This window comes from Falco naumanni, chromosome W, assembly GCF_017639655.2.
Source record: "Falco naumanni isolate bFalNau1 chromosome W, bFalNau1.pat, whole genome shotgun sequence".
In the NCBI taxonomy this organism is placed as follows: Eukaryota; Metazoa; Chordata; class Aves; order Falconiformes; family Falconidae; genus Falco; species Falco naumanni.
Genome location: NC_054079.1, coordinates 12,369,413 through 12,396,822, shown reverse-complemented (window position 1 = coordinate 12,396,822; position 27,410 = coordinate 12,369,413). Strand labels below are relative to the sequence as shown.

General features: G+C 40.9%; 1 protein-coding gene across 11 annotated transcripts in view; it reads left to right on the top strand.

Annotated features, from left to right (window-relative positions):
* LOC121080478 (CUGBP Elav-like family member 4) overlaps positions 1–27,410 on the top strand; it is an 817,088-nt gene that overhangs the window by 424,342 nt on the left and 365,336 nt on the right. For 10 of the 11 annotated variants that reach the window (XM_040578511.1, XM_040578506.1, XM_040578502.1 and 7 more), the window contains exons 3-4: positions 5,744–5,792; positions 6,949–6,961. In XM_040578511.1, the coding sequence (XP_040434445.1) occupies positions 5,744–5,792; positions 6,949–6,961 (62 nt within the window). The remainder of the gene's footprint in view (positions 1–5,743; positions 5,793–6,948; positions 6,962–27,410) is intronic. The other variant, XM_040578501.1, reaches the window with a different exon arrangement.

The following is a 27,410-nucleotide window of genomic DNA, read 5'->3' as shown; positions in this document are numbered from 1 at the left end:
AGGCTCCCACTTGGGGGGATCATCACCATCCCCTCGAAGCACCAGGCAGGCTAACATCCTGCCCCCCATGGCGGTTGCAGCATCGATATCCCCATCCGCGAGCGCCTGCTCCCGCATCCTTCTCCAGAATTTGGCTGGATCTGGTACTGATGCTGTAACTTGGACTGGTTGTAATGCAAACAAATCCTCCAACCCCTGTCTCGTTCCTGAGGACTTAGGTTTTGTTTGAACATGACCCAAGGTCTCTTTCAATAAATCTATCAAAGGTGGCTCGAGATCACAGCTGGGCAACAGGTCAATGGCCGGCTCTCCCTGCCACCCGGAAGGGAACCATCTCTGCCCCCCCTGACCCGGCCAGCGCTGCTCAGCTCCGACTGCGTGTATCCAGCGGTTGCATAACAGGTGATGACAGAGAATCTGGTGGCACCAAAAGTACCTTTGTGTGCATCGTCCCTGCAACCGGGGATGTGCCTGCTTCAACTGATGCCTTTGTCTCCCTGTCCGCTTTTAATTGTTTTAGTGAATCTAAAACCAATCTCCATGTCGTTAACGATGCTGTAGCAACTTCGTCCCCCCTCGAGGCAGCCTCAAAAAGCAACATTCCAGAGCTTTGCCATGTCTAAACGCTGAAGACATTTTTCACCGTAGCTGGCCAATCATTCTTTTTACACCACACCAGCAGAGTTCTTATTGCCGCCTCGTCCTACTTTATGCCTCTTCTTTCAAGTATATACATAAGCATTGTTAATATAGTTTTCCTCTGCTGAAATCTGCGCACCCATATCAATTAGTCCCCAATGGCTCACCTTCCTGGTGTCTGTTACGTGATCCGGATCGCAGGCTCTCCCTGCCTGTCTCAGCTATGTTGAGCACCGCCATCACTGCTCATTCCCACCATTTGTCCGAATCAGTTTGCTTCACACAGGGCACCATTTATTGCAATTTGAGTTACGGGGGTCAGGAAATAACACAACACAAGCAAACTATCAAGCAGCCAAAAGCAAAGGCAAGGGCCTCGTTTATTTGAATCTCCCGGTTTATATACCCTTTCTTCTAGCTTCTCTGACTGGTTATCCTTACAGCTAACCTACCCAGCAACAACTATTGATTGGCTAAGATGCGTGGGTTTCATGTTCTCGGCCAGCTGCTGACGTGGTACCCCGCATCCAGTTCTAGCCTTGCTTCATATCCTGTTTTCTCTCTTTCTTCCTTCTTATCTCTTAGTTCACTCGGTCAAAGTTGCGGCTCTCTCTCTTTAAAGACACAGCTCTATCCCATCCTTGAAGCCTGAGTTGCCAGCAGCCCACTCTAATCTTTCATGGCAGCAAGTTCCAACACTTCTTTTCTGTGGAAAATTGAAAAAGGGCTTGCTTCATCACTTCTTGTAACTCAAATCTTTTTTTCACAGCAGTACTTGCTCTGTCTTTCAACAGTGGCACCATGGTGACTGTAATTAGACAGGAAAAATTATGTCATGGTTCTACTTACATGGAGAATGGTGGGGGGGGGTAGTTGGGGAAAATGGCAAGTTGATGTTAGAGGGTGACATCTGTCATTAATTGAATGTGTTGGTTTAAGGCAAAAGGAAGGAAAAGATAAAATGAAAGGTATGAAGTTTAAACAATGATGATCATCTTGTCCGATGTGTGCAAAGGTGATAGTAAATGTGTGTGTGTGTGTGTGTGTGTGAGGGGGTTCTGCTGAGATGAATATGCAACAGATCAAAGGAAAATGAGGTGTGATGCACATGAAGTTCTAACTCCTCCATCAACCCAAGCACTTATGCCATTTGTGGAAAAATAACGTGCAACCCTTCTTCCTGAAATGGGGCTGATTCACAGCTGTACTGGTACTCATAGTTTGCAATACAGACAGGAAAGCTAAGACACAGACTTTGCTTGTGGCCACACTGGGAACACTGCTATGAATGTAACTCTGGTTTTCCATCCTCTGGCTACCCATTTGAAAATCTGGTCTGTCATATATCTAACCAGAAACCAAAATTAAATACTTTGTCTCTTACTGAAAATTCCTTTGTGCCTCAATAGTCCTCAGCACACCTCTGTTATGGCATTGTGGTTGAGTGAGGCACTTCAAAGTAAATTTGTGGTCAAATTGGACTCTGAATCATGAATGAGAATTAAAAAAATCTCCTGAGTTATAATGGTTTTATGACTCTTACGCATTCTAGTACCATAATGTCAGGAATCTTCACAGTTTATATAGAGAATAAATTTTTTTTAAGTCCTGTCCTAAACAATAGGAGGGAGACTAAAGGGATAAACTCTTTCTGGGTTAACTAATGGTAAACAAGTATACTTCTTTCACTGTGGCAGACCAACAGGGATAATATAGAGTAAGTAACCATGATCATATTTCAAAGAAGAGCAGAAAGAACATCCATGGAGAGGAAAGGACCATTGCAATGGACCGAAGTGTAGCACAGCCTAGAGGAGACCCTAACAGAGTTCATCCGGTCCATCTGTCAGTTCAAATGCTGGATCAGCCTACCTAACTCTTTTCCCATGTTGCCAAATCTCTTTTGAATACTTCTAGTGATAAGGATCAATAAAACCTCACAGCCACAGGTGTAGTTCCTGTGATCCCATGTGGGATCCATGGTATTAATCAGATTTGATGATTGGAAAATCTTTCTCCTGTCACACTCTTGGGGTCCACCAAGACAAGACAAATATTAAAAATGTCCATACCAATATTGCCCCAAATACTATTCAGAAGACTGCAGTTTGGAGTACAAATTTTGGTTTCTTTGCATTAAACCCATGGCAATTCCCAGCTGAAGTCTAAACAGAGAGCTTGAATCCCTGAATTCCCTTCTCCCCAAGAAGGCACTTCCCCAGACTGGGGAAGGTACATCTTTCTGCCATGTTATTTCTCCACTTAGCCCTTTTCTGTTCGTCATGCCAGCTCCTTGCTCCCAGAATGTTTAGTAAAAAAAAAAAAAAGAAAAAAGAATTCCATAGCAGGAGAGAGGAAACAATTATTTTCCTCTCAGTGTTTCTCAATATAATTGGCGTTTTTCATGTCAAGATGATTTCAATTTGTATTACGGGCTCTGTGCAGGCCGCACTTCCTCTTTGGTCTATAAAGAAATTTGCAAGTGTATAAATCATAGTGTACATTAAATTACACTAGCCTTTTACCTATTATTTTCCCAAATATTTTATTCCTCTGTTGGATGCTCATTCCTTCCCTCTTTTTTTCCCCTTTCTTGGAGATTGTCTTCTTTTTCTCCTGCTCCAATCTCACACCCACACACACCTCCCAACAGATATTAGTCTCCTCTCATTTTTTGCTAAAGGGTTCAATGATGTCTTCTGCTTTTTGCAAACTGACAACAACTCAACAAGCAGGAAGAGCTCTGTCTAGTTTTTCTGAAGGCGCCAACCAAAACTTACTTGAGTTCAGTGGGGATTTTTCATGGCCTTTAGCAGGCTTCACTTCAGTACTTATATTGACAGATTTATGGAGTATTCTGCATTGCAAGGCTGTGTCCATTTTGGACACCAGACATTGCATCTCAGGGGTGCATTTAGCACACCTCCTATAAATTCCTGGCTACTGTGACTGTTTCTCTTACTGACTGCTTGGGATGCTGGTTCTGCATCTTTTGGAGAGAATACCAGGGACCTCTGACCATTGGAGTGAGATTAGCCATTATGTCCACATTAGGAACCCGTAATATATAGCATGAGTGCAGCTGTCAAAAGTTAACAGACCTCAAGTCAGCCCTTGGTACATGAATGGTGTCAACACCAACCTGCTGTAAATGCAAACCAATCACAGTAGTTAAGTAGCTGGGGGAAGTTAAAGCAAAGTAACTGGGTAGTTTGGCTTCATTATCCTGTGCATGAGAACCAAGATGGTGTTCATCTCACCTAACTCTAACTGTATAGACTATCTTTATGATCAGTGGAGCAGGACAGGCACTGCAGAAAACCATTCATCTCAGACACCAAGTTTAAAAGTGACTTAAAAAATATACTTTTTAGATATTTTGAGTTATATGACATAAATTACCCTCCTCTCCTCTATGATCAGATCTTTAAATGTCTGTAACAGCTACCTGCTCACATGTTACAGTAGACCTATGGAAGGATATCCATCCTACTGCTCTCTGGCCCTGCTAATAATCTTGTGGTACATGTGTGAGTGACAGCTATTTATTGTTGCAGAAGTAGGGGCTGATACAAGTTTTATCCAGTATCAGATTCTTTGTTGGTTTTTAGCACTTCAGCTGTCTAGAGTTTGTTGGATGATAGAAGCATACAGAAGAGCAGAAATTCCTCAGTAGTGTCTGTAGTCATTGATCTTTCTATTCCCAAACATGAATCAAATTGTAGCCAGTTTATGGCTAAGTACATTTTCCTTGAGAGCCATGCAGCAGGACCTGCTATGCTCTCCATCACCTTAATGTATTTGTCAGCCACCTTGATAACTTTTCATTTCTATATATGTGTGCAGAGCAATTAGAAGAAAACTAAATTCTTATTAAACATTTTTTTTTAAAAAAGGGACATCTAACAGCCTGGCTGCCTAACTGTGATTAGCCACAAATAAGGGAGGGACAGCACCACCTGAAAGCACCCTGTGACACTCATCAGCCAATTTGTAGTCTGATTTTATTGGAAGGCACTATGTTGGGAGATTCCAATTGCCTTCTGAGTTCCTGCTCCTTGTGGTGCCTGTTTGAACCTGCACTTTCTTTGGTTGTGAAATCTAAAGGATGATATCATTCCACTCAGGGGTGGTCACACAGAGAAAGGTATTTTGAGTAATCTTTCTGCATAGTGCATGGATTGCTTTAAATTACTTGGCAGAAGAGGTAGGGAAGGGCTTTTAGATGAAAATGTCAGCTGGTTCTGATCAAATCTGCATCTCCAGCTATTAACAGCAGAGGGTATATCCTCACCCCTGTTCATCACACACCGGCATCATTGTAGGCACTATCAGTAAATATTTTGGACATCTGTTGCTCTCTCTCCTTGGAGTGAGCAGCTCTGGGGATAATGATGGTTCCCAATGCTTTTATTGAGAGAGGGGAATACTTTGAAGAACAATAATCCTATTCACAGCACGATGGCAAGCTTTTCATGTTTGCTTATGTTCTGATGTGAGAAAAGGAAAAGATATTTGAAAAAGCAACAGAGGGGAGACATTTTGACACATCCTATGCTCTCTGCCCCCCCCCCCCAACTCTCAATAGCAGCACTACTACAATAAACCAGATCCAAATCCCACTCCCTAAGTATGAAATTGAGTCTATGTTACTATCCTACTGATCTAACAGTGCAGATGGAATTCACTGTTCCATTTTCCTTTCAACATGCTAATCTCAAAAAAATCTTTGCAATTAAAGTTTCGCTGATCCTGATATTCTGAAAAAGCATTCCTGCTCTGACACATTAGTGTTTCCAGAGGAAACTATTAGAAATTTTTAAAATTATGTTTAAAATGTCATGACTTGTGTGAAATGAGTCAGATCCCTCTCCCAATATGATTCATTCCCCTGTCAGATAAATTGGGTGACACTGATTTACCTCAGACCAAGAAGCAGCTCACACTCTGTAGTTAGTTTTAGCTTAGTAATTGATTTTCCCCTGTCATGGAGTAAATTGTGATGCTAACCGTGACGCATGGTAAAAAACCCCAAAGCAAGCCTCTGTATATGAATGTTTGAGTCCACTGTTAATTATGTGTCTCTCTTCGCTCTTTCTTACAGATGAACAGACCGATCCAGGTGAAACCAGCTGACAGTGAAAACCGAGGAGGTACTTAACTGCATTGTTTTCAACCACAGTGCTAAGTAAAAGGATTGTCTCTGGCTTTTCTCAGGCAATGTGCTGATCAATTAGGAACATAATCACTGCCAAAGAAATTCCTTCTGCAGCAAAGACTCTCTTTATTAAATCTTCTTTATTTCATCTTGCTTTCCTCATATTCAATTATTATTTGATTTTTAAAAGGCAGGCAGGTGCCAGTGATTGCCTGGGAAACAACTGCCTTGGTAAGAAGTGAAGCATCAGGTGCTGACTTAACAAACTTTAACAGTGGTGATGGTAATTTAATAATATTTTTTTTCAGACCTGTGTTAGGCTGAGCTGCAGAGGTGTTTAATTTGGCTAGGATAAAGCAGATATTTTATGGTTTATCTGATCACATTGTTTCTTGCTTCTAAGAGAGATGGGATGAATGGTGCTTGGAGGTTTCCCCTCTCTCCACTGAATCTGGAATGAAACTATGGAAATTAACTCAGATTTAGGTATATCACTTTTAGAGAGCTGAAGAGAGGTAAGATATATCACACCTTTCACCTTTTCATAGCAGTTTTCCATCTGTAGTGTATAAATGATGATACTTCACTTTTCTGAAACCCTTATTAAGCTCTATGAATAAAGAATTGCTATCTAACACCTATGGATTATAGGAGATGCTGGGGTTTTGTTGCAAAAAGGGAAGGCATCTTTCTCCATTAATATGTTTGCTGCATAATATCAGAGGAAGAAAAGGAGGGGTTGCATCATAATCAGCTTCAGCAATAGAGATAATCTAATCACTTTTCATTCCTTTTTTTATGTTTGTATTTAGGCTTGCTACCACTCCCATTGTCATGCAGAACTTGAAGTCAAAAAAAGACTGACGTTAAAAGCAGTGTGTAACATCAGTGTCTTTAAAATGTGTTTTCATAAATAAGAAAAATATTTTTATCTTTAAAAACAACTTGTCTTGGAATCTGTTATGGAAAATGAATATGGCCCCTTGTAATATTATTTGTAGACAGGTAATTTTAAAGGCAGCACTGCACTGAACCATTTTCACGCAGTTAGGATAAACAGTTGGTTTCAGTCAGTGAGGGACTGTTTCCTTTTTTGTGGGGCTGATTCCTCCCACTTTTACAGCGGAGGCAACTCAGACTTGTTCCTGCAGGAGACAGTTGTCTGTTCATGCTTGTGGGAACTGCAACAGGACACATCTCATGCCAGAGTAGGTTTGTTTCATAACACAAGTTCAGATTGCCCAATGAATAGGACTAGAAGAGTGTAAAAAATAAGGGTTAAGTAACTCAAATGTATTAGGACACTGGCCTTAGTAAAGGGATGCTTTGTTGTAGCATCAAACCCAGTAGGCAGGAATTCATAGCTAGTAAAATACTTTCTGCTCATGAAATGCCATATGAATGGTAATTAATCCCCTCCGCCCTTCTTTATTTTATCCATCTCTTGAGTCACTGATGAATGGCCAGATTAATTGATTTTAAACCACGAAATACCAACACTTCCAAGCAGCCATCCAATTAACATGAAATTATGTTGCCACAATGTAAGGTACGTTGGATGAGTTGTTTTCCTGGATTTTTTTTTCCCCAAAAATGACTGTGACTGTTACTATGACTACAAGAGTTGTGGGAGAATGGGCCAGAACCTCAGGCAAGGGAGAATGAAATAGTATGAGTTTAATGACTTTAGAGATTCAACTGAACCAAAGCAGTCTCTCCACTCCCTAGATTAGAAATCTAATTATTTGCTATTCATTTTGCAGCAGTGCCAGGGAGACCAGTTATGAACCATGACACAAGGTTCATTGTACAATACAGAACGGATGGAGGCCCTCTTTTCCTTAAGAACTTATTCTCTAAACACAGGACCAGATGTCTGGATGCAGACCTGTCATATACTATCTTCCCAGATGTAAGAAAAAGAATTGTGCTGGGTTGTGCAACTGGGAGTGAAGCTAATATGTGAGGCCAGGGATTGTGGAGTTAGGGTCTACCTGGTAAAAGGAAACATTAAGACCGGTCTTAAAGCAAAGCTCTTTTTGGGGACACGTCTTCTGAGACAAAGTGACATCCTGAATAAAATACACGACCTTAAGCTAATAGCATGGCCGCCTTCTTGAAAAGGACCCTACTCCTGCATACTTACACCATGTGGTCCTGTGAAGCACCTGTCTCTGATGTACAAGTTTGCTAGTGGAAAAGAAACTGAGGTTGAGCAGATGCCTGAGGGACATGCTACACTGACAGGAAGCCAGTTATGCCACCGTACCATTTGCTATATGGGACACAGGTCTGTGGGTACTGTGGAAAAAACAAGGATGCAGAAGGAAACTGGGATATAGTGGACTGTGAATACCAACTATCTCTTTATAGGCAACTGTTCAAAGGGAACAGAGCCATCTAGAACAAAAGCAGTGGTCAAACATCATCTCAGAACAGAATTTCAAATCCTGATGCAAGTATATTCTCCAGTGTTTACAATGAGCTGAATTTATTCCTGTCTCTCCTTGATCTCAGTGTATGATCCAGCACTCTTCCCTGGTTTTACAGGCAATGTGTTTTTTATTAGAGCCTGTAATGTTATCTTATTGAACTTCGGACTTTGAGAGGAGGACAAAGCACTGGACACTAGCTATTCTGCTGTTCCTGGCTAGATTGAAAGGAAATTAATAGGGTTTAGATATAGAAGGAATCATTATATTTCATTTAATCTCTTGCATAAACTGACTGTAAACTTTCACCTGGATATTTTGTGCTGAGACTTCTGACTTGCATTTAACTGAAGAATAAAGAAATTTAGCCAGAAAATTACTCTTTTGAGGCTTCAGTACAACATTGCCATTAAACAGGTTGGAATTGCAGAGATGAACTTTCTTGAATGCTTTTAATCTTTTTGAAAATCAGTTCAATTAGTAAGGATACATTTTTGAGATCAATTATGTGTAACAGGTAGGGCTACTAGGATATATTTTCAAATCAAAATAATTTGGATGGAAGCACACATGCCTCCACCACCACCACCACGTCCCACACACAAACCCACGAGGGTCAATGTTTTCCAGCTTTTTCTATGGGGACCCTAGAAAAGGCACAGCATTATGATAATCCTGCAGCTGAACAGGTAAAAATCTTCAGTGTGTTTATGGACAAAATGGAGTTCATTCAGAGCACTGAGAGAAAAGCTTCCTGGAAGGTAGATATTCACATGCAGAGGAAGCAATTTGCATGATGCCTTCTATATAATCCCAGATGACCAGTGCTGTCATTTCCCTCTTACCACATTTCCATACCAACACAAATGTTTCTTGTCCCTTGAATTTCTAGCTTCCTAGTCTCACCATGTGCCAAACAGGTGAGATAGTTCCAGTGCTTTTCAGAAAGTTATGCTGTCCCAATGTCAAAAGAAATCTCTTACCTTCCTCAGCCATAGCCTCCATTTTGCAGACATTAATAACATGCTGAACTTTAAGAACATTGCAAGCCTTTACTCTGTCTTTAAAGTATTATATCCATCCTTAAGGGAAAAAATTGTAGCTAAGAATTGAAATCAGCAGTGGATCATAATGCTAGCTGTGCTATTCAATTGCCCTGCTGTATTTAGGATCCGATTATTTCTAGGTTGTTTTTTTTTCCTGTCTTAATCTAAAAAGTGACCAGGTTGGCAGTGACATGATTAATAGATTGCACCTTTAGAAAAGTTAGCAGAAGGAGATTAGCATTGCAGCCTATTATTTATTAATTAAATGCAGACACCCTATTTATACCAATGCTGATGACATTGGTTCATGTCCATGCTTTGGGACTGCATTATCCATCCAGTCTCCTAGCATAGTAATGATTGTTATTAAGCCAGTGGATGTTGCTGAGCTCGTTCTGTCACTTGCTGCTGTTATGAACAGAAAAGGACAGCCCAGAAGTTAAAGGTCCAGCCTGAACTTTTGTTCAAGTGTCTGCTCTGTCTCTAACAGCCTTGGTTACCTTGGCCATATCTCTTGGCTTCTTTTGGGCACCACTGCTTGTGTTGGAGCAAGGGAGATCTGTACCTCCCTATAGCTCAGTGTGCAGTGAATATTAAGCGTGTAAGGAAGTATGCTGTGTGAGACCTTTTCCATTGCTTACAGGATCAGGAGAAAGGGTTATATTAGTGGGCATATATGTACCTGCTGCTGTTGCAATTAGCAGAATGGGAGAGAGCTATCACAGATGTTGTCATTTAGCAGTGCCAGGGTAGAATATTATACTTCACATAACTCTTGTTTTGATAAGCTGGTCCTCCTGCCTGAAAAGTATTGAAAGGAAAGTTCTGAAGCCAATCCAACCCTGAGGCTTGCATTATTCCTAGTAACTACTTTCAAGATCCTGCCATTAAATGCATAGAAACTAGCAAATAGGCTGCAGGACTCTGATCCCACTTCACGGTGGCTCAGGGAAACCCATGGGCTGCTCTACTAGACATAAAACTTGGGACAAGCAGCTTGCTATAAGATGGTCCTCTCCTGCACCCTTGAAGAGTGACATGTTGGTCCAGGACACAGTTCTGCTGCTTTTATATCAAGAAATAGTTCTTAACCAGCTACAGGCAGATCATAAACAAATATATTGCCCTTGCTTAAATGCTCTGCTATCACATGAACCAGCAGAACTCATAGACCACATATATTTTGCCTTCAGAGTAAAGATGGAAATCCAGGGAAATCCTCATATTCATCAATTGATATCCTTGAAAAAATTACAGTTGGGGTATCCACAATCCAAATGCTCAATTAGCCTTGCAGAAGCATGTCATAAATGCTTAGATTTGGTTGGGTTTCTTGACAAAGTATAAAGTTCACTCTGTTCTGTGATTGTGTCTGCCTCTTTTTCCATACATTAAAAGACAGGTAAAATGCATGAACTAGTCTCTTAAAAGTATCTTCTCCATGTAAGCAACTGCTTTCACTGTCAGCAGGACTTTCTGCAGCCAGGGCAGGCCATTTGGCCCTGAATGGGGGTAAAGTTTTCTCTCTACCCTGTGAAAAGTTATATGTCTGAAGAGGTACGAAGATGTGGGCTGAAACCAGTGTGTGCTCATGGAACTATTTACGATTTCGTGAACTCCTACTCAGACTCCAGAGGCCTTTGCACCAAGGCCTCCATGGAAGGTTTCATCGAGAACATTCCAAGTACCTGAGCCTTAAACATCCTCTTACCATCAGTTTGGTGTTTGTTTATTTGAATTTTCTTGATCAATCACTTTCCTTTTCTGAAAGCTGAACATTGTAACAGTCAACAATTAAAAGCAAATATTGAAGAGTCTTTCAGCATTATCTGCACCACTATACAATCTGAACACATGCAAAAGACATTCAAAAGCTGAATGGAGAGACTGAATGGGCTGATTTATCCTGGACTATTTCTCATGGTATGACTTCTGCCTTTCACAGCCTAATGAAGTTCAGAGACAGTTACTGCATTTGCTACCAGGAAGGGCACACATTCATTTCCCCTCCTGCAAATGTATTTAGAGCTGAGATGTGAGTATAGGAAAAATTACCATCAAAAAATCAACAACTGAAAATGCAAATTATAGTTTATTTTAGCAAGTTAGTGTTAAAAAGAATAGGTTGAGAATTGCAGAAACTGGCATAGAAATTTTGCAGAAGGGTTTCTCCCTGTGTATGTCTGTATGCTTCAGACTGTTTTTTCCTCTTTTCCTTTTTCTGTTTTCCAGTTCTTATAGCTTTCCACAGTTAGACATTGCTTCCTACGGACATGCCTCAAATACTAAGCCTGTTGTGCACACATCCATTCCTGCCCATAGAAAAGAACAAAGTGAAAAGTGAAACTGCAGTTCCTTCCTGTACTCATCAGCGTACCAGTAATGTAAAGCTACTCACCTTTACCCACAAAGTGAAGAAGGGCAGAAAGATAGCTTTAAAATGGATGTTTCTCTGCTGTGTGATATACGTAATACTTGGCCCTTCTACAGCTCTGTCAGTGGCTCTCAAAGCCTGTTACATATGAAATCAGCCTCTTTGCCTTGCTCAGTGTATGGACAAGGAAACTGAGGAACAGTAAGTCATTCTGGTTTGGGAGCAGCACATCATTACACATCTTGGAGCAGAAGCCATGTCTTCTAAACTTATTCAAATTATTTAAATTTGGCTGCCTTTATTAATTTTGTCCTTTCCCCCCACTTCAGCTTTGCCTGAATCTTCTGGCTTTTGTAAATGCACTAGAAAGTTGATCAGAAGGCATATGGGTGCATCTGTGGAGACTCTGGAAGGCAGTTCCCTCTGGGCCCAAGCTGTCAGGAACTTAGCACCTATTCATGTGTATCTTTCCTGTGCATGGGGAACATCTTGGTGCTGCCATTGCAGGAAAAAAGGAAAAGATGGCGCTATCACACTGGAGAGGATGTAGCCCTATTCCTGACCTCCCTGCACCCTCTATGTTGTAGGAATCCACCATCACTAGCATGTAAGTTATAGTATTTCCTGTGTGCAGCCATGCAAAAATGCAGTAAAACACGTACAAATGTCTGGTCACAAGAGGCTTGGAAAAGCTTTGTCCAAATGAAATCCCCAAACACACAGTGGGTTTGGATACTGTCCTTTCCTTTGAAGGTTTGATCCCACCTCTCTTCACGTATATCTGTTCCACTTACAACACCCAAATGCCAGAAAATCTTAGAACAGTAAATACCTGTGCAGAACAAACAAAATCGTGCTGCAGAGAAATTGTTTGGCTTCTCAAAGCCATGGCCTTCCCCTTACAATGAAGGGCATGCTTCTGAATCGCTCCTCTTCCAGACCTTTGGTTTCAGCACACTTGCAGCTATACTACCTTCACCACTGATGGTATCAGATCTTCTCAAGCTCAGCAAGGACAGTTGTCCCAGGGAGGCATTAAAGTGACATCTTCAAAATCCAGAAGGTGCTTTGCCATTGCTATAAGTTTATCCCATCTATTGGCTGGGACCAATTAAAACCCTGCTGCTTCTTACCAAAGGAAATCAGACTTGTACAATCAAGCTGTTTGTAACTGTGTGCCTGGGCCCATCTATCAGTCAATCTGTCAAGGTCTTCTCCTTTGAGCTTTGAACCAACTGTGTAATTTAACATATTTTTGATAGGGTGGAAGAGGTCCCAAAGCTATTGCATTCTATAAATTTAATGAAAATAGGCAGCCAGACAGAGTAGCAAGTTGTCATTAGTGCTCATAAGCCCATCTTTTATTAGATATCAATGAACTCATGGGGGTAGGGACATTGGAAGAGGGTTTACACATTCAACTACCCATGAAGCAACTTGTGTCAGTGTGTGCACTCTGATACCCTGTCAAGAGGCCTCCTGTAATAATAGCTTCTTACTTTTAACAGGATGTCAGACAGATTTCTTAGCTCCTTTATGCTGATTTCAGCAGTGCTTCACACAGCAGAAAAGTCAGCCTGCCTGTTGTATTTCCCTTCCCTCTGCAGCCAAAGCCACTGAGGAGAGTTCCTGCACATAATGATTAGCACAACATCAGAGGTGGGTGCTTTTCAGTAAGGAATACCGTAATGTAACAGGAAAAACAGTCCAGGCTTATGAAATGGTTCTGGTATATCAGCACAAAAAATACTGTTCAAACATAAAATGGTATCTGTTATTCAATCACATCTTCATGTTGCATAGACAGTCTTCAGGGTTAAGAACAGTGTCTGAACAAATTTTATTTTCTTTTGACATGGTCCAACCTGTATCATGTCTTATTCCAAATCCTTTTGCATTAGTAGTGTTGAATTTTGTCAGTCTGTGCGGCGAATGAAGAGACGGGACGCAGCTTGATGCAAGCAAATGTCAATTTATTATACAGAAGCACGAGGTTTTATACACTTTCAGAAGCTGCGCGTTTTAAACAGATTGGTTCTTGAAGCTAAGCCTTGCATACTAGGCAATCCCTGATTGGTGGTTAACTACCAGCAATTAACAGCAAGGTGTTACCTTTCCTTGGCGCCATCCGTCTCCCACTCCCCTGTGCTCTGTAAACATGCCTCATCATGTTAATTGTTGTCTAGACAAGCTCAGGCAAATTCCCCTCAGCTAACTGATTGCCGCGCATGGTCCTAGTTTGCAGACCGCTCCTGCAAGTTTGTCATGTGGAATAAACAAATCTGAGCTGTTACTCAAAGCACACTGAAGCAGATCTCCAAAGCTCAAGATGTGTGACAGTATATCTAGCAGCAAGCAAAACAGTGCTTCAGCTTTAGTTTGGAACTCCCTGTGCTTTCCTGACTGGACATCAAATCTCTAGGCATTATGCAAGCACAGCTCTGGACACAGGTATGTTGATGGAGATGTTCACAGTATACGATGTGATGAACTACAGACAACCTATATGTGACACTCTCACAAAGATTTTTCATGTGGAGTTGCTATACCTTGGCTACAAAGTGCAAGGAATCAGTAGAATTAAAAAACCCCACATATATATAAAACTTTTATTGCAAAGAGAGCATCAAAAGACAACTGGAATATGCCCCTAGCTGGTACCAGTCATATGTCAACCTGTATTTCAAAAGAAGGCTACTTGAAATCAATGTGATAGTTACTGCTTTTCATGAGCATCAGAAAATGCTCCCACCCTTCATTTCTACAGATCAAGATTTTTTTAAGTGTATACTTACATTATTTCTTCTCATTGTGGTGTTCTGGGTAAAAGTCATTTTAATTTCTCCTTTCAAAAAAACCCACGCTAATTTGAATATGTGGATTGGCACTTAACTAGGTACTATGAGTTAACATGCATTGTTCAGGTCCTATGTCGTTTTAGATTTTTTTTAATGTAAGTGGAAATTTTACAGAAAAAATATTAGTTTTATTTTCAAGTTTTCAAATAATTTTTTAGAATTATTTCTTATATTCTTTTTATTGGAAGTAGGACTATCTTATTTTCTTTCTTTCTTACCTTCTTGTCGTGGTTTAACCCCGGCTGGCAACCAAGCCACGAAGTCACTTGCTCACTCCCCATCACCCAGAGGGATGGGGAGGAGGATCGGAAAGGAATGTAAAACACGAGGATTGAGATAAGAACAATGAACTCCTCCCCTTGGCCCCGATCAGGCATGGACTTATCCACAGACTGTAACCTGCTCCAAGTGGAGCCTCAGTTATGAGCCACAGTCTCTCCAGGGGTATCCCTGCTGTGGCATAGACTCATCCACAGCCACAGTCACTTTGAGGTGCACCTGTTCCAACATGGCCTTCTCCATGGGCCATCACCATAGACCTGCTCCAGCGTGGCCTTACCCACAGCCACAGTCCCTTCAGAAGTAAATCAACTCCAGCATGGCCTTATCCCTGGCTGCCTCCAGGGCTGTACCTGCTCTGTCGTGGGCTTATCCATGGCCACACACTTTGAGGTGCTTCAGCATGTCCTCACGCACAGCCACTGATGCTTCAAGCTGTACCTACTGCAGCACAGACTTATCCACAGCCACAGATGCTTCGAGGTGTACCTTCTCCAACATGGACTTGTCCTTGGGCCATAATTCCTTCAGAGGCATACCTGCTGCAGCACAGACATAACCATGGCCACAGACACTCCGAGATATACCTGCTCAGGCATGGACTTAGTCACGGCTGCAGGGGCTTTGGGGTGTCCTGCTCCCACATGGACTCGTCCACAGGTCACAGTCCCTTTGACTCGAGTTCACACTGGAGTTCCAGCCTGTCCAGTACAGCAGCACAGAAACAGAAGCAATGATGCCCTGGCCGTCTCCCAGCCCCGGCGCATCACCATTGCTGTTATCAAAATGTTCCCGGGCCCAGCACAGTGAGATGATAAGCAATACAGCAAGCAGTGAAAGTAAGAAGCAGCCACTAACAAGCACTAGACTCTAATATACATTAAGGCAAGCAAGCCCCATGGTAAGCACAGAAACCTGCCCCTTAACAGTTAAACAGCAATAACAGCTATAAATTCAAACTAGCACATTCCAATCAAATCTGTTGTTATCTCGAACTCTTCGAGCCCCATGTTTGGCACAAAAAAAAATAAAAAATATACTGTCATGGTTTAACCCCAGCCAGCAACCAAGCACCCTGCAGCCGCTTGCTCACTCCCCCCCACCCAGAGGGATGGGGAGGAGGATTGGAAAGGAATGTAAAACTCCTGGGTTGAGATAAGAACAATTTAATAGGTAAAGCAAAAGCCGCACATGCAAGCAAACCAAAGCAAGGAATTCATTCACCACTCCCCATGGTCAGGCAGGTGTTCAGCCATCCCCAGGAAAGCAGGGCTCCATCACGCGTAACAGTAACTCGGGAAGACAAATGCCATAATGCCAAATGTCCCCCACTTCCTTCTTCTTCCCCCAGCTTATATACCCAGCATGATGTCATATGGTATGGAATACCCCTTTGGTCATTGTGGGTCATCTGTCCTGGCTGTGTCCCCTCCCAGTTCCCTGTGCCCCTCCAGCCCTCTGGCTGGCAGAGAAACTGAAAAGTCCTTGATTTAGTATAAACATTACCCAGCAACAACTAAAAACATCAGTGTCCTATGAACATTGCTCTCACATCATAGCCAAAACATTGCACTATACCATCTCTATCCCAGCTGAAACCAGGACAAAAAGCTAATCACATCTTGCTGAAGAAGAACATTTCTTATTGGTTTTAAGTAGAGTTTGGCAGTTTGGTAGGATCAAACACCATGTTTCTTTCCAAAGTATGCGTGTGCCTCTGTAATGTAATATTTCTCATTAACATAGTGCTGGGGAAAGGAGTCAGTGCTGACAGGGAGGAGCCAGCACCCTGAGAAACTATCCATTTTGTGTCACTGTAAGATCTGCTAATAGAAGGAAGGGAAAATAGAAGGCAGCATGCAGTATCAGAAACACAGTTAAAAATAAGGTCTCTGAGAGTATTGTTTGGTTAGACAGTAAAGGACTGTTTGGCTCACCCAGCAGCCATCCAGGAGGATGGTAAAATACAGACTTCCTTCAAATGCTATGTTAGATCAGCTCCAACACTCCTTGTTGTGGTTTGTCGTGATCATAGCACTTTCAAATACCATCATATACCTCATTAAAATGCCTCAGAAAAATTGTGGACTCTACATTTTTCATAAAAGTATTTCTTTCTAACACCGTTAATTTACTTTTAGCATCCACCTGGAACCAAGATATTTTAAAAACCTCTGTCCACATTTGTTCTGTTTAACGTAATTTTGAATGGTATTACTATCTACAAATACTACCCCCTTTCTAAGTGCTTGAAGACCATAAACTGTAATAATTTCTTGCAGTAAGGAGTTCCATAGATTGACTCTGCAGAAGGCAAAATATATTCTATTTCTGTGTTAACCCAATGCATAATTTATTTTCTGGATTAGTATTTTGCCTGTGCTTCTACATAATAGGAACTCATGCAGCCCATTTCTGTCTCATATGGACAAGAAAAAGCAGCTGGCTCTGTTGAAATAGTCTTTCAAAAAGTTCAAGAAGGCACTCACATTTGTATTCTCCTTGAAATATCTCTTAATAATTTAATTCCATTTAGAAGTGCCTGTGTTGTGGGGTGGAAGATTTATATAGAGATTTCACGCCAGGTTGGGTTTTGTCTTTCTGTGTTTACTTGGCATTTATCGTGCATGTTTTAATTTGTATCTGAGTCTTGTTACCATCTGGTCATTATTGCAAAGAAATATTTTCTCTGAGTGACATGGGATTCATTCATCATGGAACTAGCTGATTGCCCCTCAGGTTTTTTTCCCCTTACTTGGAATGAAGTCTGAAGATATTTTGCACCAGACAGCAGTAGTCAACAAACTTTGCAGTTAGTGGCAACTGATAACTGGGCACAGGAAAAATTGAGACACACTTTTTAGGGCATGATCTTGCCACTCTTTTCCACATATCATGCATGAAGTGCAGCATCAGAGGCCAAGCAGCATTGCAAAGGATCGGAAGTCAGCTAAAAGCTCCACTCCTGGCTAGCCAACTGTGAAGTGCTGTCACTAACAGAATGAAACTTGGAGATTTGCTTTCACCTAAATAGATGGAAGATAAAAGGGAGACAATTTGCACCAGAGGAAAGTTGCAACAGCAACAGCCTCAGAAGCAGTGAGAATTCTTCATGAAGAGGTCTCAAAAGCCATACTTGAAGTACAATCACTTTAGCCTCCTACCATGCAAGAGCCTTCCCTGGATGCCTGTTATGGACAATGGGCACAGGGTACTGGGGAGCAAACAGAGGGACTCTTAACTAGTCTTAGGATTATTTGGCATGTGCAGTGACTCACAACTGTACCTGCACAGTCTTTGCAGACACATTGGTTGCGATTACTCTTTCCCTTCCCTTGTTATTGCCTGGACTAATACATATTTGTTTCCAGTTGTTTCAGTTCTTTGCAAACAATCTTTTCTAGTACTTACTACAAAGAGGAAGGGGGGGGGGAGAGAGGGTTAAAAGGGTGTATTTCAGTCTTTGCATGCTGTGAAAGCCATGTGTCAGTCAGAGGTTTGGACTAGACAGTCTGAAGGACTGACACACCTGAGAAGCATCATTTACGTACCTCTCCAAATGGGATACAGCTAAAAAAGTGTGGCCAGGGCAGATGGCAACTTGGGATCAGTCAGGAGCAGAGACAGATTGCAATATGCAACTTGTTGGAAGACAAGTTATTGCATGAGATTAGCTGGAAATGGATGGGAATTGTGAAATGGGACTAGTTGGGAACATAAGTCTGTACAGTCCAAATGTTTGCTGCACACAAAAACACTGCCTTTCCTCTCTACTGATAGCACCAAATGTTATTTCTTTCTTTGGAATTCATTTTCTGAAAGTGTCTGTATGAAGAACATCTGTTCCCTCAAATCCAGACCTACAAGTTTAATAAATTATCAATATCTGGCAGCATCCCATTAATAATGGTGAGAGGTTTATAAGATTCTCCAGTATAATAATAGCGAAGCTAGCGGCTGGCATTCCTTCTGGAGAGACTTGTATTTGTCCCATTTTATTCTGTTCTGTTTTCCTTTTTTTTCTGTTTTTTTCTCTGAATCCAAGCATCATCACATCATCAGTTGTTTTTTACCATGGCTTTTGGTTAAAAAACAAACAAAAAGAGAAAATCCATTAGTATCATATAAATAAAAAAGACAAGTTACATCCTCAAGCAGAAAAGACTTCCCTGAGTGTTTTGCTAGTATTACCTTTACAAAGTTGCACATGTGGCTTCAGAAACATTTTCTTCCATCAAGATTTCTCACATTTCTGCACATTTTTCAGTCTTACATGCTGTGTTTGTTACAGAAATTTGCTTACACACACAGTTCAGCATCTCATTTGCAGGCAAGGTTATGTTTTCCTTTAAGGCTAGTTAGAAGCACAACCAATTTTAAGTACAGATACAAATTTAGGAAAGTGCATGTTCTAATAAATATAGCTTACATTTATTTAGAGGCTGAGTATTTGAACTTTTATATTGCCAGTATCAGATATACATTTGAATATTAGTGAAGCTAAACTGATTGAATGAATAACTGTAGGGAAGGGTGAGACACAAATGCAACATTTTAATCAGGTTTATTACATTTTCATTTATGATAAAGGAAATCATTACTGCTTGAAGACTGGATATTAAAAATGCCCAGGTAAATTTCTGCAATATTTTGCTTTATCACAACATGCATATGTTACATGATGACATTCATTTACTAATGCTCTTTCCCATCTTTTGTCCTGCCTCTCCTAAAAAAGAAAACAATATGTGAAATTGAAAAACGGTGCTCACTGAGGGATTTAAAGACATTTGAAATTTGGAATATATTTTAAAGGTCAATTTCAACAGTAATTGTGTTATAATGGTGAAGGTTTTAGAGAACATGAAACCAATGTGAATATGTTGCTAGATAGAAAGTGGCAGAAGACTCTATCTTGTGTGTGAGTACATGTGTGCACATGCATGTTGCATGTGTTGAAACTTAAATGCTCCAGCAATACATCAGAACAGCTTTCACAAATACAAGGAACACTGATACACTTTGTACTAGTATAAAACTTCCAATAATATCAGGGACATGTGCACTGAACAGAGACTTGTACTTTTATTCCTGGAAAGGCATTCCTTATTACAAGTTTGCTGTTCTAGTTAGTGTCAACAACAGTAGCATCAGCTGATCTTCACTGGAACTGAATCCACTATGCAAGGTGTTGTATGGTCAGAAAATAAAACCTATAAAAGTAGTCATGCACGTTCACTTAGTCAAGACAAAATGAGCCTTTTTATGCATTTTGGGGAGAACTAGAGATGCAATTAGGTCAAATGAAATATTTTGTTATTTAATGTCTGTCTGTGAAAAAAAACCCTTATTTCATTCTTTTTTAATTCTTGGATGGCTGCTTTAACCACAGGATCATATATGTAACTTTATATTTTGTCAGATGAGTTATTGGCTCATCATGTGCTCCTTGTTTCCTGATAACTTAATGTGCCTCAATTTATGCTATTGGTAAAACAAAACACCAAGTAATGACAATGTCAAATATCATATGAGTTTTGAACTTTTCTAGAGTGAGTTGTATAAGATGTTTCGGCTCCTCTGATGGAAAATACTCAATAAAGTATGGTGAGAACTTATTCAAAGTAGCCAACAAACTTCTTTAAAAAAAACCAAAAAACCCCCATGCACTGTTGGAGGCAATCCCACCACTCCATTAATGGAATTATTCTGAAAACTCAGTCGAGCTTTTTCTTTGGAGCCTGGTACAGATGGGCACTTTCATCCCATCAAACTTTCTCAGTCCTGTGGATTCTTTTTGGAAATCCAGGCTTGACAGCACTTTTGTAAGATGGAAACAACCACAAGGATGGATCAGACTCTACACACAGAGGGGAGAGGTAATACTGTGTAGCTATAGCAATGTGAAGCAAATCCTGCAAAATCTTGAGGCCCCTGTGTGTCTCTTCATTATATAGGGATGGGATACATTGCCTTTATTTTTAGCATTTAGAAGTCAGGGGAAAATATCTGACCTGGTTTTCTTTTAGGGCTAGTTGAGAAAAACAGGCAGACAAAGATTGTGAATCACCCAGCATGTCCTAGGCAGGTATCCAGATTGTTGTTTCTCTCCTCTGGCTAAAGGGAGACTAAGTGACAAGCTTACGGTAGGTATCTAACTTTTAGAAAACTAGTCCTTAGATGAATCTCATCTGTATGCTATTCACTCCAGATGTTCCCATTTGGATTTGTTAGATGCCTAAAGACTTCAAGATGTTAAGCTCCTGTCTCCCCAGCAAAGGAGTGAATATGAAGGCAGAGCCCCCATAACACAGGCTGTGATTGCTTGGGAACCTGCAAGGCACCTGGCCACTGCAGCAAGGCAAAGTAAAACAATAAAGCAAAACGTGATGTATACTGAGACAACTACTCATTTCCCAAAGCACATCATAAATAGTATGTTTATATCGTTAATTAAATGTCTGCAACTAAAATTATTTATAATAGAGATGTGAGAACTCAATAATTATTAGTAGTCACCTTGTTTCATTCCAGAAGGACTGAACAAAGACTTATTACACTGTATATGAAAGTCTTAAAGAGTTGCTGGCTTAGAAAAGTTTTTTTCCAACATGTCTACATAAAACTAAGGAATGTGATACAGCTTATGAGAGAAAACCTAGTTTGTCTTGACTCCTCTCTTACAAATTTCCCATATAAACAAGAAGGAAAATATTTACTTGTGTCCTAAGAAAACAGTAACATACAATGTTAAAGAGGGCTCTAGAAAAAACCCCAGCTTAGTATCTTTTGTGGTTGGGTTTCTCAACAGAGCATAAAGAGAAACTGCAAGACTGAAGTCCAACAGGTTGCTGCCCTTATGGGCAAGAATGCCTAAATCTCTACTTGTAAAAAAAACACTCCAGGATGTTGGCATGAGCCCTTCCCTACAGTTTCCCACCCTATTGAACCATTAGCACATCCCTTGGCAGTTTTGGCCTGTGTCCAAACTGTTCATCAATTGCTATGTGAAAGCATATGTCATGCCAAGGACCATTCCCAAAAGTAGCGTGAATGAATCTCTACCAAGTTTGTCTCCTTCCACCCTGCTCTGTTCTCCACTGTGTTTCCAACAGTCTGCATGCTCATGGGTGCTGATACTTCCTTATGCCATACCTCATAACATTAGCACATCCCCTCATTTTCAGGGTTTGAAAATCCTGGTCTTTTTTATGGGGTTTCTCTCCTGTTACTCTGAGCAAACCCCACACAAAATAACAGGCCTATTTACTGAGCGTGGTCAGACTATGTCAGTTGGCCTTCATACTAGAGAATGGTCCCTAACACTGTTTTATTTAGTGATGCAGATGTACCCAGTGCCTCTGTTGCCTTTAGGAGGGAAGGGATAGTTTCCAGCAGCTGAAATTATGTATCTTTGAGCATGGGGAAGCTTTTCTGTTCCTTCTGCAACTGTGATCTTGAGTCTGGAGGCTTAGGAACCGGTTAGCCAGAGCTGGTTAGATCATTCTCTTTTCACACAGCAACCATTTACTCACAGGCCACTTAGCTGGACAAGAAAACAAATCACAGGGGAGAGAAAGAGGAAGTGGTAAGAACAGATATTACCTGTTGTTTTTGTTATTTGGATCCCATTTTACAAGGCTCTGAACACCCACCACACAGGTGTACTGGTTTCAGCTGGGATAGAGTTAATTTTCTTCTTAGTAGCTGGTGCAGTGCTGTGTTTTGGATTTGATGTGAGAACTATGTCAATGACAGACTGATGGTTTTGGTTGTTGCTGGGTGATGTTTATATTAAGTCAAGGACTTTTCAGTTTCTTGGGCCCTGCCAGCCAGAGGGCTGGAGGGGCACAGGGAATTGGGAGGGGACACAGCCAGGAAAGGTGACCTGAACTAGCCAAAGAGGTATTCCATACCATATGATGTCATGCTCGGTATATAAACTGGGGGAAGAAGAAGGGAAACACACATACATCTGATATTATGTTGTTTGTCTTCCCAAGTAACTGTTACACGTGATGGAGCCCTGCTTTCCTGGAGATGGCCGAACACCTGCCTGCCTATGGGAAGTGGTGAATAAATTCCTTGCTTTGCTTTGCTTGTGTGTGTGGCTTTTGCTTTCCCTATTAAATTGTTCTTATCTCAACCCTTGAGTTTTACATTCCTTTCCGATTCTTCTCCCCATCCCTCTGGGTGAGGAGGGAGTGAAGGAGCAGCTGTGTGGTGCTTGGTTGCTGGCAGGGGTTAAACCACAACAGGTCACTGCCAGACTTCATTGCTATTATGTTTACTTTTTATTTTTCTTTCCCTCTTCTTTTATCCTCCTTTCTGATTTTTCTTTGTGATGACTGTGTCCATCCCTTATTACTTCTTTGTCCTCTACAGCATGCATCATGAAGATTTCATTTCACCCAATAGACTGAAGGGTAAATAAATCAGAAGAAATCAAGTCCCTCTGTTCCCTGTGAGTAAGCAATCTTCCCCCTGCAACTTCTCCTGGTCCTCCTAGTAGCTGTTGTCCATTGAATAAACATCATAGCAAGGAAATGTCTCTTTATCATCTCTATTCAAAATCCAAGACTGTGTTGTGCATTAAACTTTTGGAGCCACAGGGTGTGCCAAAATCTGGGTCATATGTTTTGCTATGATGTTCCTACTATTTCAGTTTTGTCTATAAAGGGCAAATGGTAAATCATCTTCCTGAAAATTAATGGAGCGTTTCTGCAACAGGAGGAAAAAGTAAAACATTTCAAAAGAGTGGCTTATTATCTCAGGCAGCCAAAATTTGCCTTGCCTGCCAGCTGCCTAGGAGTCTCCATTTTTCTTTCTTTATTCTTCCAGTTATTTTTTTCCTTAGTTTCATTCACTTTATAAGCTTTCCTGTAATTTGCTGTTTCACTTTCAGATACACACTCATTTTCAGCTCTCTAATGACAGTATTTTGAACTTTAACATTAAAACCAGGGTACCTGTCTAGCATCTTTCCTGTGTAGGTTACTAAGCTCTTTGCAGACAGTAATTAACCAAACCTGACAACAATGCTGTAAGCTTAGGTTAGTGGAGGCACAAAGTGCCTGAATGGTCACATATTTAATAAGTAGTAGCACTAGAAAGAGAGCCTGGGAGTCCTGACTCCTCATTCTGTGATTTCATCATCTGAAGTCATCTCACACAAAGCATAGGAAAATATGGATCAGGCTATCCCTCTCCACATCCCTCCTCTTCTTATTGTAATTATCCAACCATATTTAATCTACTTTATCAATGCCAGATACCCCACCAATCTTTTTGAGTTAATGCTCTGTGATACTCTGATTACTCTGTCTTCTGGTCTGATCCTTTCCCTTGAGATATACACCTCGTCTGCTCTAGTGTGGTAGAAAAAAGAAGTGAGTTATTAATGATTATTAAAGTATTACCTTCAGCTACCCCAACCACTGGGTCCAGCCAAGTAATTCCATACTTTTAATTTCTCCTATTTGAAGTTATTCATCAGCAGGGATATCTTTGCCTGGGATGTGGCTCATTGACCATTGCAGGACTCCTTGCTTGTGGTCAGGTTGACAAGCACATTAAGCAGATTTCCCCTCCAACGCATGACCAAAGTTTACAACATTCCTAAGTCACTGCTAAAAACACTCCTTTCTCAGACATCCTGACAAGCTTAAATTTATCTGGAATTCAGGTAGGGACAATACCTTCTGACAGGGAACACGTGCATATATATCCCCCCCATCCCACATACTTGTAATGTCTCCTAATGTTTGCTGTCTAGATTAAACTCTTGTGCTCCCCGTTTGTGTGCTTGGGATGGACTAGGGGCCAGATGGAGGGATGGGGAGATGGTACTGCAGTGATGGGAAGACCATAAGCCAGTGGGCTCAGGTTACTTGTACACCTTGTTCACAGACACTTCAAATTACTTTGTCCACAGTTGACAAGGGAACTGTAGCAGAGGTCATGACTGTTTCCCTGCTACTGCTTCACAAGGTGTCTCCTTACAGGTGAGACCAACCTTCTCCAGTCCCATGCAGATATATCAATACAGCTGGGGGCAACCAACCTTGCACACACTGGATCCACTTGTCTCACTTTCTGCACTGTTTCTAGTAGTCATCATCCCTTCCCATGCTGCCATCTCCCTGACTAATTAATGAGTCATCTTCTCTTGTGGCCTCGTAATGAATTCAAACTATCAGTGGGGCACTGATTTATTTATTTTGTTGTTGTTAAAGGCCTATTCTCCTAAACAATGAAAGGATAAAATCAACTCAGACAAGGTTATTTCACATTTCTAATTTCCAATACCTTTTTTTTTTTGCTAAAGCCACACAATGCTTGCGTGCTTCCCTCTCCCACCTGCTAAGAAAAAAACCAGCACATTTTCAAATCAAGATAAAGCCATCAAAGAACTAACTAAACACGATTAGAAAGGACGTCTCCTTAGCGGGGAAAAAAAAAAATCATGATTTAGAGCTGGATCCTTTCCAAATATCCCTGTGCAATCAACCAAAGGAACACAATTTAGAAAACAGAATTGTAAAAGTAACTTTGAAGAATCAGTTGCCATGGAAACAGATCTGTAAATACTTAACTGCAAACATTAAGTGACAGTGATATTCCAGAGCCCAGGATGCCTTAAAAGAATGGCAAATTTCACCCAGCTCTTTAAATAATGAAGTCAGCTGTGTTTTGATTTTTCTTCTTTTTTCTTCTTTCCTTTCTTTTTTTTCACACTATGTGATGCAATCACATCCTCATTCTCAGGCATGTGTAATAATAGAAATGCCAGAACTGTTTTATAAGAGTCCTAATCTTTTATAACATGGAGGCAGAGAGGGAGTAGGGAGCACCAAATAGAGTCAGAGCAACCTGTGGAGACTGAAAATATGGCCCATAGTCATTCTGTTTCCCTGCAACTGTTGGGTCAGAACAAAGGACTATTGCTTGTGGCTTTTCATTGCAAGAATAAAATCACCCAAACAATGCAAATGACCCACAATTTCTTGTCATCTTCCAGGGAAAAATCTGATGCAAGGAAATAAAAGGGCTATGGGCAATTTTAATTTAAACAAGTGGGTGCATTCATGTTGCACCCTAGCCTTAAATCTTTGCTCAGAGTTAACTCGCTTTTGAGTTCCCCAAATACATTTCAAGACCTAACTCCTGTTGCCTTAAGTGGAGTAAGAGTGCTCTGCTCCCTTGGGGAGTCAGGGCCCCTCTCTTTTCTTATCATGGAGCATCCATGCCCAATGGGCTTATCTGGTTCAGTCAAGGGGTGACTTCATCTGAAAGCCTCAAATGTTTGCGGATCTTTGTGGGGAAAAACAAACAAACAAACAAACAAAAAACTCTCTACCCCTATTAAGATCAGAAAAGTCACCAGCACTGGTGTTTTCTCCTGAGGAAACAGTGAGAGGTGACTGCTGATAGACCTTTCCCTGGCTGTAAGCACTGATTAAGGAAGACTTTTGTAAGTGTGCTTTTCCAAAATTTTGAATGTGTTGAATTTTTAGATGTAATCCAAAAGATGTGCATGGTCTCCTCAGCCTAAAGGCAGGTGAGATGGGTCAGTAGTACTGTAGTGTGAAAGATAACTTAAGGGATAGCCTGTTCATGAAAACATAGTGGACTGTGGTTAAATTTCTAGTGCTATCAGATGCCTGTTAAAAGCCTTGCTCATCTGTTTGAAGTTTTAGCAATATAGGTTTTACTGCAGTTTTAAACCTAACATGAACAGAAACTGACTGCAGGTTAATTTAACTTGTAGAAATCTTTCAGGCAAGGTGATTCCTTTTTGGCTTCTGACAGATGATGCTCAGAGCCTAGGAGCATCCCTACACTGCTAAAATAGCATATGGCTTTTCCAGAGTAAAGGGCTAGGACAGAAGAGAGGATTTTTCTCACTATAATTCTGCTGTTGGCAAGCACTTGGATTTGAACCTGAGATCCTTACTGCTGAGCAACAGCCTGTGAATATCTGCAAACATGAGTTTAGCTGTCGCTTTAGGAGGACATTTATTAACTCACTTGTTTTCATCATTCTGGTTGAGTTTGAGCGACTCTTCCCTGTTGCTTGTTCTGTTATCCTACTGAAAGCTGAGCACTATTATCCTTTAAGCTGATTTTTCTGCCCATCTTAGGAAAAGAAGGGATGGGCAGAGGAAGGAAGACTGTAGATTCCAAAGATGCGAGAAAAACAAGAGGGGGGCAGAGAAATGCAGTTTGAAAGGAGCCCTGATGCCTAGCATGATCGCCATTTGCTCACACATTTTATTTGCTGGAAATCTGTACAGCTGTAAGAGACTCATTTCTCCTCTGTCTAGTCTTGGAGATTATTTAAATGAACAGCAAAACACAGAGGAAAAACCTAGGTATAGATAAGTTAGCAATCAATTTATATATATATATGTATATATATTTATAATTTTTTAAGAGGTATCTTTATCTCAGATGGATGAAAAATTCCCACCTGGATCTCTCCTCCACTCAGCCTGTCTATCTCTGCCTCTCACATACATGGCATCTGTCTGTGAACCACTGACAGAAAACTGTGATCTTTCTGGAATGAAAATGAGGATAAGCACTCCTCCTCTGGATACATGCTTCAAGGAGGTGTGTGTG